The sequence below is a fragment of the Takifugu flavidus genome, chromosome 19 (assembly GCF_003711565.1).
Source record: "Takifugu flavidus isolate HTHZ2018 chromosome 19, ASM371156v2, whole genome shotgun sequence".
NCBI classification, from domain to species: domain Eukaryota; kingdom Metazoa; phylum Chordata; class Actinopteri; order Tetraodontiformes; family Tetraodontidae; genus Takifugu; species Takifugu flavidus.
In genome coordinates, this window is record NC_079538.1 from 8,069,775 (window position 1) to 8,083,694 (window position 13,920).

Consider the following 13,920-nt stretch of genomic DNA (forward strand, 5'->3'; position numbering starts at 1 on the left):
GAATTATTAAGTATTGAAATATCGTGTACGACATGAGAAAAGTGGAGAGTGTTTTTTTTTTGAGTTTCTGCTTGGCACTTAACTCTCAGGAGATAAAACATGTTAGTCTTTGAGACCACAGCACAGTCTACCTCCCTGTGCCAGTGCGGTAATTCATCATGTCTCGCCTTCATGATGAAAGGACTGTCAGCTGTTCATCCTTCCTCTGTGCATTAATCCCTCATCTGCTTACAGGAAATCACAGGCCCTCGGGCCTCGCGCCGATCGCTCCGAGCCGAGCGTTCCCGCTACCATTAAAAGGCCCCTCGCCTTTTTACAGCAGTGTTTTTCAAGGCCGCAGTGTGTGACGGACACATCCTCTCATGATGAAAATACAGAGTGTGGACACAGATTTATTAATCATTTCCCACATCTGCACACAGGATGATGAGTGTTGGATGGAAGTGGCATTTACATGTCTTTTTATAGAGGAGGTTTATGGAAAATGCAGCAGGAAATGAAAAATAAAAAGTATGGCGAGGACCAAACTGGGCCATTTTTATGAAAGCTTGAAAGGGAATGCATTGAATACATTATGTTTTCATAATTTCCTTCCTTCAGGGTTCATATTTAGTTTCATATTGATCTTTATCTTCAGATGTTTAACATCATCTCCAAATATCCATTCAGTTTTTTTAAGGATTCATTTCTAATTGACATGAACCCATGCACATAATTCACTCTGAAAATCTCAATGTTCTGCTTCAGAAATGCCGGCATGTTGGCTACGGAGCCCAGCTAGCAGTTTCTCTTGCTTCCAATTTTAGTACAACGCTTAAATATTGATGCACTTATGGCTTACATTAGCCGTACACAGCATCCCCTAGCTTGCAGCACAGACAGCAACTGGGGAAGGGGTGTGTGTGTGTGTGTGTGTGTGTGTGTGTGTGTGTGTGTGTGTGTGTGTGTGTGTGTGTGTGTGGGGGGGGGGGGGGAATTACAGGCTTTGCTCCAATTTTTACTGTGTCCCACTTAATTGCCTCTGTTATCCAGTGTTGGGTTCATGGAGGATTTTTTCAGTATTGTTGTTAAGCCAGAGGAGAATTTAATGGAACTCTATCTTTATGAGCAGCATTGGGGGGGGGGGGCATCAATATTGCTGAATGAGCATCAGGCTCTGGCCCCGGCCCAGACAGATACTAACTCAACATGTGAGCCCAGAGAGGAAGGGTGTGTGTGCATGTGTAGACGAGAGGCAAAGGGACTCGATGGGTTGTCCAAGTAAAACAGGAAGGCTCCGCTTCCACAGGTGCCGCTTTTGTGAGCTGATAGGGAGTGAGGTGGGGGATCATTATCAGGTCACTCTGAGCTAAGTGATGAGGGCACTGCTTTTCACCAGCCCTTTCTTGGCTTCCACAGCCAGGCAGCCAATGAGGAGATAAGCCAGGCAGAGACACAGAGCCCGAGCTGTTTGGTTTGGCCAGACACCTGAGCCCATGAAATCATTCTGCTGAGAGTTAATGTAGCCGGCCCACTTCAGAGTTATCTCATCTGCCAAGTAGCAGATTTACTGCTCTTGTTCTTAGCAGAGATTTTACAGTCAGCTTTCAAATTTCAGCCAAAAAGAAAGTTCTGTCTGAATGCATCAGGATGATTCCTGCTTCCTAATGTGTCTTTGATTTTAATGCCTTAAATGTGGGCTACATACGCGAACCAGAAACACACTCCCCACTCCTGTAACTATAAATAAACTGGAAACATCGCAGCATATGAGTTGCAGACTTCCAAGTGGAACGATGGACTTGAAAAGGAAGCGGCCCCACCCCTAACCCACCCTGCTAATGAACTGCACGTCTTCCAACCCACGCCTAGTGTAGCTGGCACGGGCCTCCAGTGAAACAGCAGGATCAGGTCTTCCCTCCAGACCAGCCAAGGGTCCTGCAGCTTCTGCTGGAGCAGCCAAGTCTCTGCTGGCCACGTTTAATGACTGACGCCCAATTAGTTTCTGATGGTCTCGGCTCGCATGTGCTAAATGGGGCTGGAATTGGAATGAAAGCTGGAGCGTCCTTTATGTACGCGCCAAGTTTAAGGTCACTCTCTGCTCTGTGTCTCTCCATTAGAATGTTAGCTAAATAACATATAAAACCTTTTTATTATCATCTTCACTCAGGGCATTTCCGCCTGTCAGCAGATTAATCTGAACATAAATCAGGGCGCATCCTTAATCTGCAGTTTTAACGTCCATTTGCTAATCTCAAGATGTTCCCAAGCAGCTGTGCTTTCTTTCCTGCACTTCTCACCAACCTCCTGACACTCAGCGAGGCACGTGATCGTGAAATGGGCTGGATATCTGTGTCGCCCTACTTTGATTTCCTGCTCCAATTTTGCCTTTTGGCTATTTCTGCCCAGCCCCTCCGTGACTGTTGCCTTTGTTACTGTTTGTCCATCGGATCCAGTTGATGAGGTTCTCCATCTGGTTCCCACTTTTGTTATTGTCAAACATAAGACGGGAACCTAAAAATAACAGCCCTGCTCCTCATCTTGTCACAGAAATATTTGAATCTTGTTATCTTTTGTTAAATTCCACACATTCTCAGTTAATACCCATTTGCCAACCACATCTTTATCTAATTATTTCTTTATATCCATTCTTTTTTTTCCCCCTCACGGTTGCGTAACATTCCTTGAAAAATATTCTCGGCGGAGCGCTGCAAAGAGTCATTTATTCTCCTTCACTTTGTTTTTCAGGAACAAGAAGAAAACAAAAGTGCGACTAGTTGGCCAGAATACTACATTGACCAGCTCAATTCAATGGCAGCTGTAAGTTCTAAAATTGCTTGGGGGGGGGGGGGTACACAGCAGTTGATTAAAAATAATCGATTATTATCAGTTTAATTCCAGGACATAATTCAAGATTATATTCAAGATAATAATTTGGTAGAGATGGGATTTAGCCATTAAATCGACACACTTTAGTTTTACAGCAGGTTTTATGATGAATAATATCACATGTCAGTTACTGTGCTTTTAAGACGGATGTAAAGGATGGAAAATCTTGATTTTTCTACAGAGAAAAACTCTCCTGGCTCTGGAGAAAGAAGATGAGGAGGAGAGGAACAAAACCATCGAGAGTTTAAAGACGGCTCTGAGGACGCAACCCATGAGGTCGCCCATCTCTCTTCTCTTTTATGTGAAATGTCATCTGTCATCTTCTCAGTTAACCCCGTTTCACCCAACCACACCCTATTTTCAGCTTATCTCACAAAATGGAAATGTGCCCTTCAAGGTTTCTATAGCTGTAAAAGTCTAAACTGCACAATGTCCTGGGTTCCTTACCCATACTGTCCGTGTCTGTGCCTGCTCTATATCACAGGTTCGTGACTCGTTTCATCGACTTGGATGGCCTGACGTGCATACTGAACTTCCTGAAGACCATGGACTACGAGACCACGGAATCACAGATCCACACGTCCCTGATCGGCTGCATCAAGGCTCTGATGAACAACTCGCAGGGCCGAGCCCACGTCCTCTCTCACCCGGAGAGCATCAACATCATCGCCCAGAGCCTGGCCACGGAGAACATTAAAACCAAGGTGGCGGTGTTGGAGATCATGGGCGCTGTTTGCCTGGTGCCTGGTGGGCACAGGAAAGTCCTGGAGGCCATGCTGCACTACCAGCGCTTTGCTTGCGAGAGGACACGATTCCAGGTGGATGGAAGGAAGCATGTGGTTTAAAAAAAAATCTGTGGACACTTAAGTCACTGTAAAGATATTTAAAGCTGTCTGGCCTGTCGTCCCACAGACCCTCATTAACGATCTGGACCGGAACACAGGGCGATACAGAGATGAGGTCAACCTGAAAACAGCCATTATGTCCTTTATAAATGCTGTGCTGAGTCAAGGCACTGGAGAGGTACAGTAGAAACACCACACAGCTTTTCTGCTTCACTTCCCGCTGAAAGGTCGCCACGGCTGCAAGACTCTCACATTGTTCCGTGACTCTTCTCTTTTCCTTCACGCAGACAAGTTTGGAATTCCGTATCCACCTACGATACGAGTTTCTCATGTTGGGGATCCAGCCTGTGATCGATAAGCTGCATTCTCACGAAAACTCCACATTAGACAGGTGAGATGGGGCCAAAGTGCCACGCCATCGTAGGTCCTTTGATGTTCACGCACGAGCACAGACAACAGATGCTCCTTGTCGAACCTTCAAGTCCACGATCTCCCCACCGGCTGCCTCTCAAACCCAGTCTGTTCTTCTCACATGTTCAGGCATTTAGACTATTTTGAGATGCTGCGGAACGAGGATGAGCTGGCTCTAGCCAACCGCTTTGAATCTGTAAGAAGAAAAGGCAAATCAGTGCACGATCTCGAGAGTGCCGGATCTCATTCAGGACTTGTTTTTCTTCTTCCTCTTCAGGTACATATAGACACTAAGAGTGCCACCCAAGTTTTCGATCTCATCCGCAAGAAGATGAACCACACTGACGCATACCCGCACTTTATGTCCGTGCTGCACCACTGTCTCCTCATGCCACGTGAGTGTTCAGAGTAATGAGACAATGAAAATATCAACCTAATGAGTCAATGGGCAAAAGAGGGTAATTACTGTAGAAAATACAAAATGCGTCCCGACTGTTTGGCTTAAGGCTGCGATAAGGATGTTGACTTTTTACAGATAAGCGAGCTCAGGAATCGGATAAGCACATTCCCATCTGAATGATTCGTGTCTAATGTGAGCCAGCTTTTCCCACATCCTTTTGACTTGAAAACAAAGAGCCACCGAGCAGCCACAATAACTTTTGTGTTATGTTCCTTCTCGTCTGGCCCCTTAAATCCATCTCTTACTTGGTGAAGAGCGTTTAATGGGGTTTGCAAATCCAGACTTGTGTTATCCATCAGTGATCCGTCACTGGAGCTGCCTAATGAAAACCAGGTTAATAAGGCGATTCCTCTTTACCCAGATAAGAGGAGTGGGAACACGGTGCAGTACTGGCTGCTGTTGGATCGGATTGTCCAGCAAATGGTCCTGCAGAACGACAAAGGTCACGACCCCGATGTCACGCCACTGGAGAATTTTAACGTGAAGAACGTTGTCCGGATGTGAGTGTTCTGGTGTTCTGACACAATGACGTGTACTCGGGACAAGTTATTCTGCCGTTATATAGAAGGGGGACAGTTTTTGTGGTCCAGTCCAGTCAAACGTTGTAGTGTTGGCTCTAATATAAATCCGTTTTTGGGTTGAGAAAAAGGGTTGTTTTTGTGTCATTCACGCTGCAGGTTGGTCAATGAGAATGAAGTGAAGCAGTGGAAAGAGCAGGCAGAGAAAATGAGAAAAGGTTTGTGACACTTTGAACTGAAATGGTTGTTGAAGCGGACTCCCAATAAACCCGCGGCCGTGCTGTGAATCTCCATGGCAGAGCACCAAGAGCTGCAGCAGAAGTTCGACAAAAAGGAGCGCGAATGTGACGCAAAGACTCAGGAGAAAGATGAAATGATGCAGACGCTCAACAAGATGAAAGAGAAGCTGGAGAAGGAGAGCTTTGAGCACAAGAATGTCAAGCAGCAAGTGGCTGAGCTGTCGGCGCGCCTGCACGAGCTCAGCACCGTAAGACTTCCTCTGCACTTTCACACTCACTTCATAAAAACCTTAAAATACAACCTGCTGATCACTCAGAGGTGGTTGAGGTAACAGCTGGTTACATCTGCAACTCATTATATCACCTGACTACGAGTCTTTGATTTAAATGACTCGTATGCTTGCTTGCATGTATAAAATTTAAGCGTGTATTTGCTGTAGCCTTCCAGGTTTATTCAAGCATTCTCGTGCAGTCGTTTTTAAATAATCATCTTAAAGGTATCTGTGGTATTCCAGTCTAATTGGGCTCCTCCTGCTGGTTTCCTTTCCTCCAGAGACAGGCTGTGGTTCCTGGAGGTCCTCCCCTCATCCCGGGTCCACCCGGTGGTCCCCTACCTCCTCCACCATTGCCAAGTTTTGGAGGCCTAGCGCCGCCGCCGCCACCTCTTCCTGGAGCCATGATGCTGCCTCCTCCTCCTCCTCCACCGCCGCCGCCTCCTCCAGGTGGACCCCCACCTCCAGGACGGCCACCCCTCAGCGGTGTCCCCCCACCACCGGGAGCACCCATCGGACCGTCCCTAAAGAAGAAGAATATCCCACAGCCATCCAATGCTCTCAAGTCCTTTAACTGGTCCAAGCTAGCAGAGGTGAGAGGGCGACACTACAGTCATTCATGTCGACAGTCATGAGTGGAGCACAACAGATGGCTGCAGACACACTGCTGTGGGCATTACTGAAGCTGTTGAGCCTCATACAGCCCTGACAGAAGTGAATATCCACCGAGAACCATTTGCTTTGGGTGAAAGTGTCTTGTTTATGTCGAAGGAATTGATAAGACTGCAAAAAAAAAACCAAAACTCTATGCTTTAGATCTTCTTTAGAAGAGCTTCTCTGGACACACTCTGACAGGCACTGCAGAATTGGACTAAATGTGGCTGTTAAACGAGTTCCTGCCATTAAATCTTGGATTAATTTTTTCAGTTTTGTGGTGGGTTAGTGGTGTGGGCGTTGTTATTGTTATTGGATATTTTCGTGGCATCCTGAGCCCATTATTACCAGCTGCGTGATAATGAGTTCCCTGCTCTCAAATGACCTGAAGTCAGAGACTGAACAACAGTGGGAAGAAACAGCCAACGTGCATTATCAATGCGCGGGAATGTGAGATGCTAAATATCTGGTGTTCTCTCCAACTGATCATGGTGTATGAACGTCTTGTTCTCTGCTCAGAATAAACTGGAGGGAACTCTCTGGATGGATATGGACGATGCCAAGGTTTTTAAAATCCTGGACCTGGAGGACATCGAAAAGACCTTTTCAGCTTATCAAAGACAGCAGGTACAGGCGTTGTGTTGCAGTTGGCTTATTCTGGAACTAATGAGGCATGACATTTTTCAGCCATTTTCTGTTTTTATTTATAATCTCGATCGTTTTTGCAAGTGTATCTGATGAATGCATGAGTAAACCGCTCACACAGTCGGCCTTTATCTGCTGTCATGGCTACAGTTTGTAATTAATTCGCATACTTGGTGCTTTTTACTCACATTTATGTCTTAATTTAGGCGTGTGAAGGCGCATTATGAATGTGATTTTAGTTCCAGTTTAACCTACTTTGGTAGGACCGTGCCCAGCGTTTAGCACGAGTTAGAAGACATTTATAAAAAGGAAAATGATTAAATTGTAATTTCGTGTTCCTGAACCTTAAATGCTGCGATTAATAGCAGGCCAACAGACGACCTATCTGCACAGCATGTGATCTCTGAGCACGCATCGGTTACTTCTGCAGCTCGTGTCTCACTGCCGCTCCGTCGTTACTGATGGATCCGTGGAGGATCATCTTGCCGTTTGTGTTTATGGGCTGCGATCACGTAACTGCTTGACTTATTCTAATGAACGCTCACATCTTCCCTGCTTCCTGCCTGCATTTTAGGACTTCTTTACGATCAATAACAGCAAACAGGTGAGTGACTTTAACCGTACGGTAGATACATTTTGTGGATTTTTTTTTTCTCCCCCACTTTACTTGGATTTACATCATTGCTTATTTTCAGTTTTATTTCTTCTCTTGACGTCTGTCTAGGACCTTTTGTCTAGAGTCAGCTGTCCTACATATGTTTATGTTTGCATGTGTCATGAATGTTCCTTTACTGTGTTTTTACTCATTTGGGATCTAAGGGTACCTTTGGTTGTTGCCTGTAGGTGACCACAAATACAGATTTTGCACATCACATTTGAGTATTAGCATATTCTGACCTCTTCATCACTTTGCTGACAGAAAGAGGCAGAAGACGACACACTGAGCTCTAAAAAAGTCAAGGAGCTGTCAGTCATCGATGGCCGCCGAGCTCAAAACTGCAACATCCTCCTGTCGAGGTGAGATCACCGCTACAAGTCTTTTATGGGATGTTGCAGTCGTGGGCCGATTGTTCACGCCTCATTGTCGTTTACAGGTTGAAGCTCTCAAATGAGGAGATCAAGAGGGCCATTTTAACTATGGATGAGCAGGAGGACCTTCCCAAAGACATGCTGGAGCAGGTACAGGCTCCCCACCTGCAGGATCAGCCTCTCACTGTGCCTCACTGCAGCGGAATTTGTTTCTTGTTCAGTCAAAAAATGAGAATAAGTTACTGGTTTTGAGATAAGGGATTACTAGAAACAAGCGTACTCTTTTTATGTAAGAGCTCAGACTTTATATTTATATCGCTGCGTGTGCAAAACTATCTGGAGGGAAGCCGGAGGAAAGTAAGGCTAATCAAAATATTGACATTATTTAAAAGAGGCTCCTTGGTTTGAAAACAAAACAAAAAGTAACTGGCACCATTGTTCCTCTGGCCCACACATGCATAACTCTATTATGACTGCAATTAAAACAATAAGGAAGCAGACAGGAGGAACTGACTGATGGATGCTGTTTGAAGCATGAAATGTGCTTCTCATTTAGCAACTGCTCGTTCTCGATGGGCTGAAGTAATGAAAACTCTGCAGACGTCAGCAGCCAATTATGTTTCTGAAGCTCTCCCAAAGATGACACACTGCATTACAGCCCCGCGCTGAGCCGCTACCAAGCTGTTGCAGATTGGCTTGATATGCGAGTTTGCTAATTATACATTGTTATAAAGTTTTTCTCCCCCCTCCTTCGCAGCTGCTGAAGTTCGTACCCGAGAAGAGCGACGTCGATCTGCTGGAGGAGCACAAACACGAGCTGGACCGTATGGCCAAACCTGACCGCTTCCTCTACGAGATGAGCAGGTGTGTGGCTGGTGTTTTAACGCCCGCCGGCCTCTGGCCAGCACGGCGCTCGGCGGGTCGCACCGGCTGAGCGGGCAGCAGAGAACAGAAGCCGTGTGTGGATCTTTATTTCTAAATTGTGTTGGTAAATCCGGCTGTAATTTGATAAGTATCAGGCTTGTTGCAAACAACTTGGGTAGTGTTGTTGGGAAGTCGCTGTGGCATTCGAGGTCAGCAGAACGGTTCATGAGTTGAAAATAATGCAAAAACAAGCTTCATTACGACAATGAAAACAGTACATAAGTATTGTTTTTCCCCCTGCAATTGTGTCTCATTGTTTGGATTTCCCTGTTTCTAATTTATTATCTTTGTCTGTTCTGGTCTTCCTCTCCACGTCTTTTCTGTTCCCGGTCCAGAATAAACCACTACCAGCAGAGGCTGCAGTCGTTATACTTCAAAAAGAAGTTTGCAGAGCGAATAGCGGAGATAAAACCCAAAGTTGAAGGTGGGAAAACACGTTTCCTTTTTATTGTAGAAGAGCAAACGTATCGACTTACAAGCCACTCTGCAAGGATCCTTAATGGGCTGCATGTGAACGGTCTCTCCCCAGCTCTGTGCAAGGCTTCCAAAGAGATTTTACACAGTAGAAACCTGAAGCAGCTGTTGGAGGTGGTGCTGGCCTTTGGGAACTTCATGAACAAGGGCCAGAGGGGGAACGCTTACGGCTTCAGGGTGTCTTCGCTCAACAAGATCGCCGATACCAAATCCAGCATCGACAAGTACGACTGCGACTCAGTCAAACAATGTTCACCTGTGGGGGGAGATGCCAACGAGAGGCTGTTTACATTTGCTGGCTTTACGCAGAAACATCACGCTGCTGCACTACCTGATCACCATCCTGGAGAAGAAGTATTCCAAAGTCCTGATGTTCCAGGAGGACCTGAAGACCATCCCAGACGCAGCCAAAGTCAAGTGAGTGACCTCGACAGGCAGCTGCTTCGCTAACAGTCTCCTCATTCAGTCCTAACGATCGGTTTGTTTTTGCAGCATGACCGAGCTGGAAAAAGACATCAACAACCTGCGCAGCGGCTTGAAGAGCGTGGAAAGCGTGAGTCACGGCGATCCGAGAGACGGGCGACGGCGCGTAATGTCGCTCGCATCGTGAGCCTTTGCATTCATTCTCGCCGGTCGTTTACATGCAGGAGCTGGATTACCAGAAAAAGCGGCCGCAGGAGCTGGGAGACAAGTTTGTGTCTGTGGTGAGCCAGTTCATCACCGTGGCCAGTTTCAGCTTCTCCGACGTGGAGGACTCCCTCGCCGAGGCCAAGGAGCTGGTAAGTGGGCGCCATCGTCGCGGTATCTCTGAGCGGGCGACATCACTCTCACTCTGGGACCCAAACATGGAAAGCCGGCTTCCCGTTTCCTCAGTGCAGCTGTTGCTACACGCTTTTCTGACCCCATCGGTCACCTCTCCAGGAAAGCTCACAGTAGGAGTGAAGTGCTCCAGCTTCCTGCCACCGAACCGCCGATGCTTTATTAGTCAGACCTCTCATTGTTCGAGCCACAGAGGGCTGAGTATTGCTTTACTCCATTATTCTCGGCTCTGAATGGATACGAGTTGGCTTTGGGAGTTCCTGTAAACTCAACACAGTGTTTAGTTTTTATCCTTCCGTTAATCTCTGTGCTGATTTATGGCTTTTCGCAAATAAACCTGCAAATACCGTCTTTCCTACCAAATTAAATTTATGCGTCCGCGCACACGGGAACGGTCTTTATCCCGACTTTCATCTGTGTGGTGTGTGTGCGCGTGGTGTTGATCCAAGTGTGCAGCCGGTCACATGGCAACCATTAGATTCCGTGAATCATTTACATTGTCCTGCAGTTAAATATTTGAGAGTGTTTACAGTGGTCTGCTGCACTGGGAAACAGAAACACTATAAAGGTCAGCGGGACACTTTAAACAGCGTTTACAGCTTTATGGGAGAATGTGGTTTTAATTCATCGATGAAAAAGCCAAATGCAAGAAAGGTGTTTTCCCCTGCGTCACAAACGGTGCGTTCTGTTGGAATGTGCTGCAGGAAAAAAACAATGAAGTTTTAATTCCACTGACCACACATAGGTGAGAGCCCTTCAGCACCTGGGAGAGTTTACACAGCGTAGGTTTCTCAGCAGGATCTCACATCTGGATGTTGTCATTTTTAAGTTACTGTGAAAATCAGTCCACAAACACGATGCCTTAATTTGAGCTCTGGCTCCGCTCTCTGGACCGGGCTATAATCAGTAGCTGGTCAGATTTGGTTAAAACAGGCTTTAAAGTCCAACTGCTGCTGCTCTGCTCTGATTTCAAAGGGCTGAGGCCTAATGAGTCTCCTGTAAACCAGTCAAACACTGAGTAAAACCCGGCTGCACCGTGGCCCTGCGGTCCATCTAATCCCACATGCCCCCCCCACACCCTCTTTGGTCTCGCAGTTCCTGAGGGCAGTGAAGCACTTTGGTGAGGATGCCAGCAAGATCCAGCCAGATGAGTTCTTTGGCATCTTTGACCAGTTCCTGCAGTCCTTCTCAGAGGCTCGGCAGGAGAACGAGAACATGCGAAAGCGCAAAGAGGAGGAGGAGCGCAGGGCCAAAATGGAAGCTCAGGTACGTGGGTCTTTCCTGTTTTCATGTCTTGAATTATGATGGAAACATTAGGTGCAGATTAGAGAAGGAACTCTGACTCCATCTTCTCTCCTCTTCCCCGGCGCAGCTCAAAGAGCAGAGGGAACGGGAACGCAAGGCCCGCAAAGCGAAGGCGAACGGCGAGGACGACGGCGGGGAGTTCGACGACCTCGTGTCGGCACTGAGGTCGGGCGAAGTCTTCGACAAGGACCTGTCCAAGATGAAACGCAATCGCAAGCGCATCAACAGCCAGAACACGGACTCGAGCAGAGAGCGGCCGGTCACAAAGCTCAACATCTAACGGACGGAGCTGAGGCCATCCCCACGCCATCACGCCATCAGCCCAAACCCTCGCCGCCCCCCCCAGGTCGACCTGACACGCACATTCCTCCGCACCCTCCTCCATTCCCACCCAGCTCGTCCTCACGGCCGCAGAGCCACACACACGCGCCACATTTCCACCTTTCATCCTCTGAGGTTTTAAGCCAAAAGTTGTTACTAATGACCAAAACAGACTCGTTCCCACTGCCGGCTCAGCTTTGGTCAGCGTTCGTACGCAGGAACAGAATGTTTGTAGCGGGAGAAACATTTCCTTCACGGTCTTTTTTTAATTAGAGCCGTTCTGTGCTGTTTTTGTACGTCCCGATCTATGCACAGAGAGAAACGTGGAGCTGACGGACTCTTGCAGAGCTCCAGGCTCGATCCAAACGGGAAGCTTGTTCCTCCGAGGGGCCATTTTGTACGCGGTCAAGTTGGAGATTGAGAGGCGCCCCGGTTGTCTGGGACCTTTTGGAGAAGGACCGGACCTGAACTTTACTTTGACGTTGCTCCTCTCTCGCAGTCAGAACCGCCTCAAGACTGAGACGTGCAGTCGATTCGGATCTGGTTCAAACTGCAAGCGATGCAGCTGAGAGACAGAGTTTTCTATTCATCATTATTGACGTGCAGCATTTATATATCTGATAACTGTATGTTTTATTTGAAGATTTTCCTGTTAAGAGCTGGCCTTAACTCTGTTGGTATTAATTGTTGAGTGGGTACTCTCTAAGGCCTGGGCCTAATCTGCAATTTCTCAACAAGTGTGGACACTCGAGTCATACGGTAGATTACATTTATCTATATATAAGGTTGCGTGCGTGCTTGTTACACATGCACATATTAATTCATAATTACTATGCTAAATGCCATTAAAATCATACGCAATAGATGCAATACACTTGTTCCTTTCCGGAGGGCGTTTCCTCCTGGAAGTGGTTATTGAAAAAAAAAAATGAAAAAAAAAGTGCTCTCTGTGCACTGGCTGGATTTACACCGCGATATTAAAGGAAAAAAATGTATAAACAGAAAGAATATGAGGCAATTTTTCTTTTTTGAGGGACGTTCATGTATTCACCAGGGTGCAGGAGTGGAAGAAGTTTCTGACACCACAAATGAAACACTACTTAAGCCAGAGGTGATTGTTTTGCGAGCAGCCGTAACCACCGATGTCGGCCTGGATCTCCTCCTCCTCCTCCTCCTCCTCCTCCTCTGAGCTTAAACATGGTAAAGAGAGCCACAGGCATGTTTGTAACTAAAATAATTCAGTTAGAAGCAACAGAAGCACTTGTTGATTGTGCTGCATTGGTTCTTTGTTGTGTGCAGCTCTGGGAAACTGGGTGGGATCACGTGGAGGATGGTGGATATTTAGGTCTGCAAACGAAGGTTGTTTAGAGTCTGCTTTGAACGTTGCAGCTCTCAGTGTGGTGGCATTTTATGTTTTAGGAAACTGCCCTGGGTTGAGCTGCTGTTCAGCTTTGTGGACTTAAATACTGCATCCACTCCTTCACTGAGATTTTGTTTGTTTTTTTTGCCTCAGTCATCACTTTAAATTTGTCCCCTCAAACTGTGTGAATCCATCCAGTGCCAAATGTCTCCATTGGATTTTTCTAATTTAAATATTTGCCTTTCGTTGTACAATACCTGATGATAATAAATGGAAGAAAAAAATGTTTAGGGTTTTTGTATTTAGTTTATATGCACAAACACATGTACCAGCTCTTCTGTATTGTTGACCAGTGCTAAAAAAAATGCATTTTTGTGCACAAGTAAAGGACTGAAAGATGAAAACACCTTCACGTCAGCGTCTGATGTTGTCCCCTCTCGTGTCTCCATCTAGTGGACAATCACGGGTACTGCACTTTATATACGCGCAAATCGGATGTCATGTATGTACATGTATAAATACATGCACAGTTCTTCCATCGTGTACTTATTTTCTGTTCAGAGTAGATTTTCGTGTGCTGCACTGGTCCAGTCGGACTCCTGCGTATTTTATATTCCTTCGCAACTGAGCTTTCTGTCCAAGACTGCGTGTGTTTCCGTGTACGAGCAGGTGAGCCATTTGTCTTAATGACAAGTGCTTTCACATTCTTATCGTGAGTAGAACTGAAGTTTTAAATGTCTAATTTTTTAATGCATATGAGAGTAATTCCCTGCTGC

General features: G+C 46.4%; 1 protein-coding gene across 3 annotated transcripts in view; it reads left to right on the forward strand.

Annotated features, from left to right (window-relative positions):
- Positions 1-13,550, forward strand: part of LOC130516435 (disheveled-associated activator of morphogenesis 1-like) — a 34,167-nt gene extending 20,617 nt beyond the window's left edge. For 2 of the 3 annotated variants that reach the window (XM_057017502.1, XM_057017503.1), the window contains exons 4-26: positions 2,728-2,799; positions 3,050-3,144; positions 3,353-3,686; positions 3,781-3,891; positions 4,001-4,104; positions 4,254-4,320; positions 4,402-4,519; positions 4,946-5,084; positions 5,262-5,320; positions 5,402-5,589; positions 5,895-6,206; positions 6,787-6,894; positions 7,487-7,516; positions 7,832-7,929; positions 8,007-8,091; positions 8,699-8,805; positions 9,201-9,289; positions 9,395-9,563; positions 9,649-9,756; positions 9,832-9,892; positions 9,987-10,118; positions 11,254-11,424; positions 11,531-13,550. In XM_057017502.1, coding sequence (XP_056873482.1) covers positions 2,728-2,799; positions 3,050-3,144; positions 3,353-3,686; positions 3,781-3,891; positions 4,001-4,104; positions 4,254-4,320; positions 4,402-4,519; positions 4,946-5,084; positions 5,262-5,320; positions 5,402-5,589; positions 5,895-6,206; positions 6,787-6,894; positions 7,487-7,516; positions 7,832-7,929; positions 8,007-8,091; positions 8,699-8,805; positions 9,201-9,289; positions 9,395-9,563; positions 9,649-9,756; positions 9,832-9,892; positions 9,987-10,118; positions 11,254-11,424; positions 11,531-11,743 — 2,970 coding nt within the window. In that variant the 3' untranslated portion in view covers positions 11,744-13,550. The remainder of the gene's footprint in view (positions 1-2,727; positions 2,800-3,049; positions 3,145-3,352; positions 3,687-3,780; positions 3,892-4,000; positions 4,105-4,253; positions 4,321-4,401; positions 4,520-4,945; positions 5,085-5,261; positions 5,321-5,401; positions 5,590-5,894; positions 6,207-6,786; positions 6,895-7,486; positions 7,517-7,831; positions 7,930-8,006; positions 8,092-8,698; positions 8,806-9,200; positions 9,290-9,394; positions 9,564-9,648; positions 9,757-9,831; positions 9,893-9,986; positions 10,119-11,253; positions 11,425-11,530) is intronic. The other variant, XM_057017504.1, reaches the window with a different exon arrangement.
- The last annotated feature ends 370 nt before the right edge of the window (positions 13,551-13,920 follow it).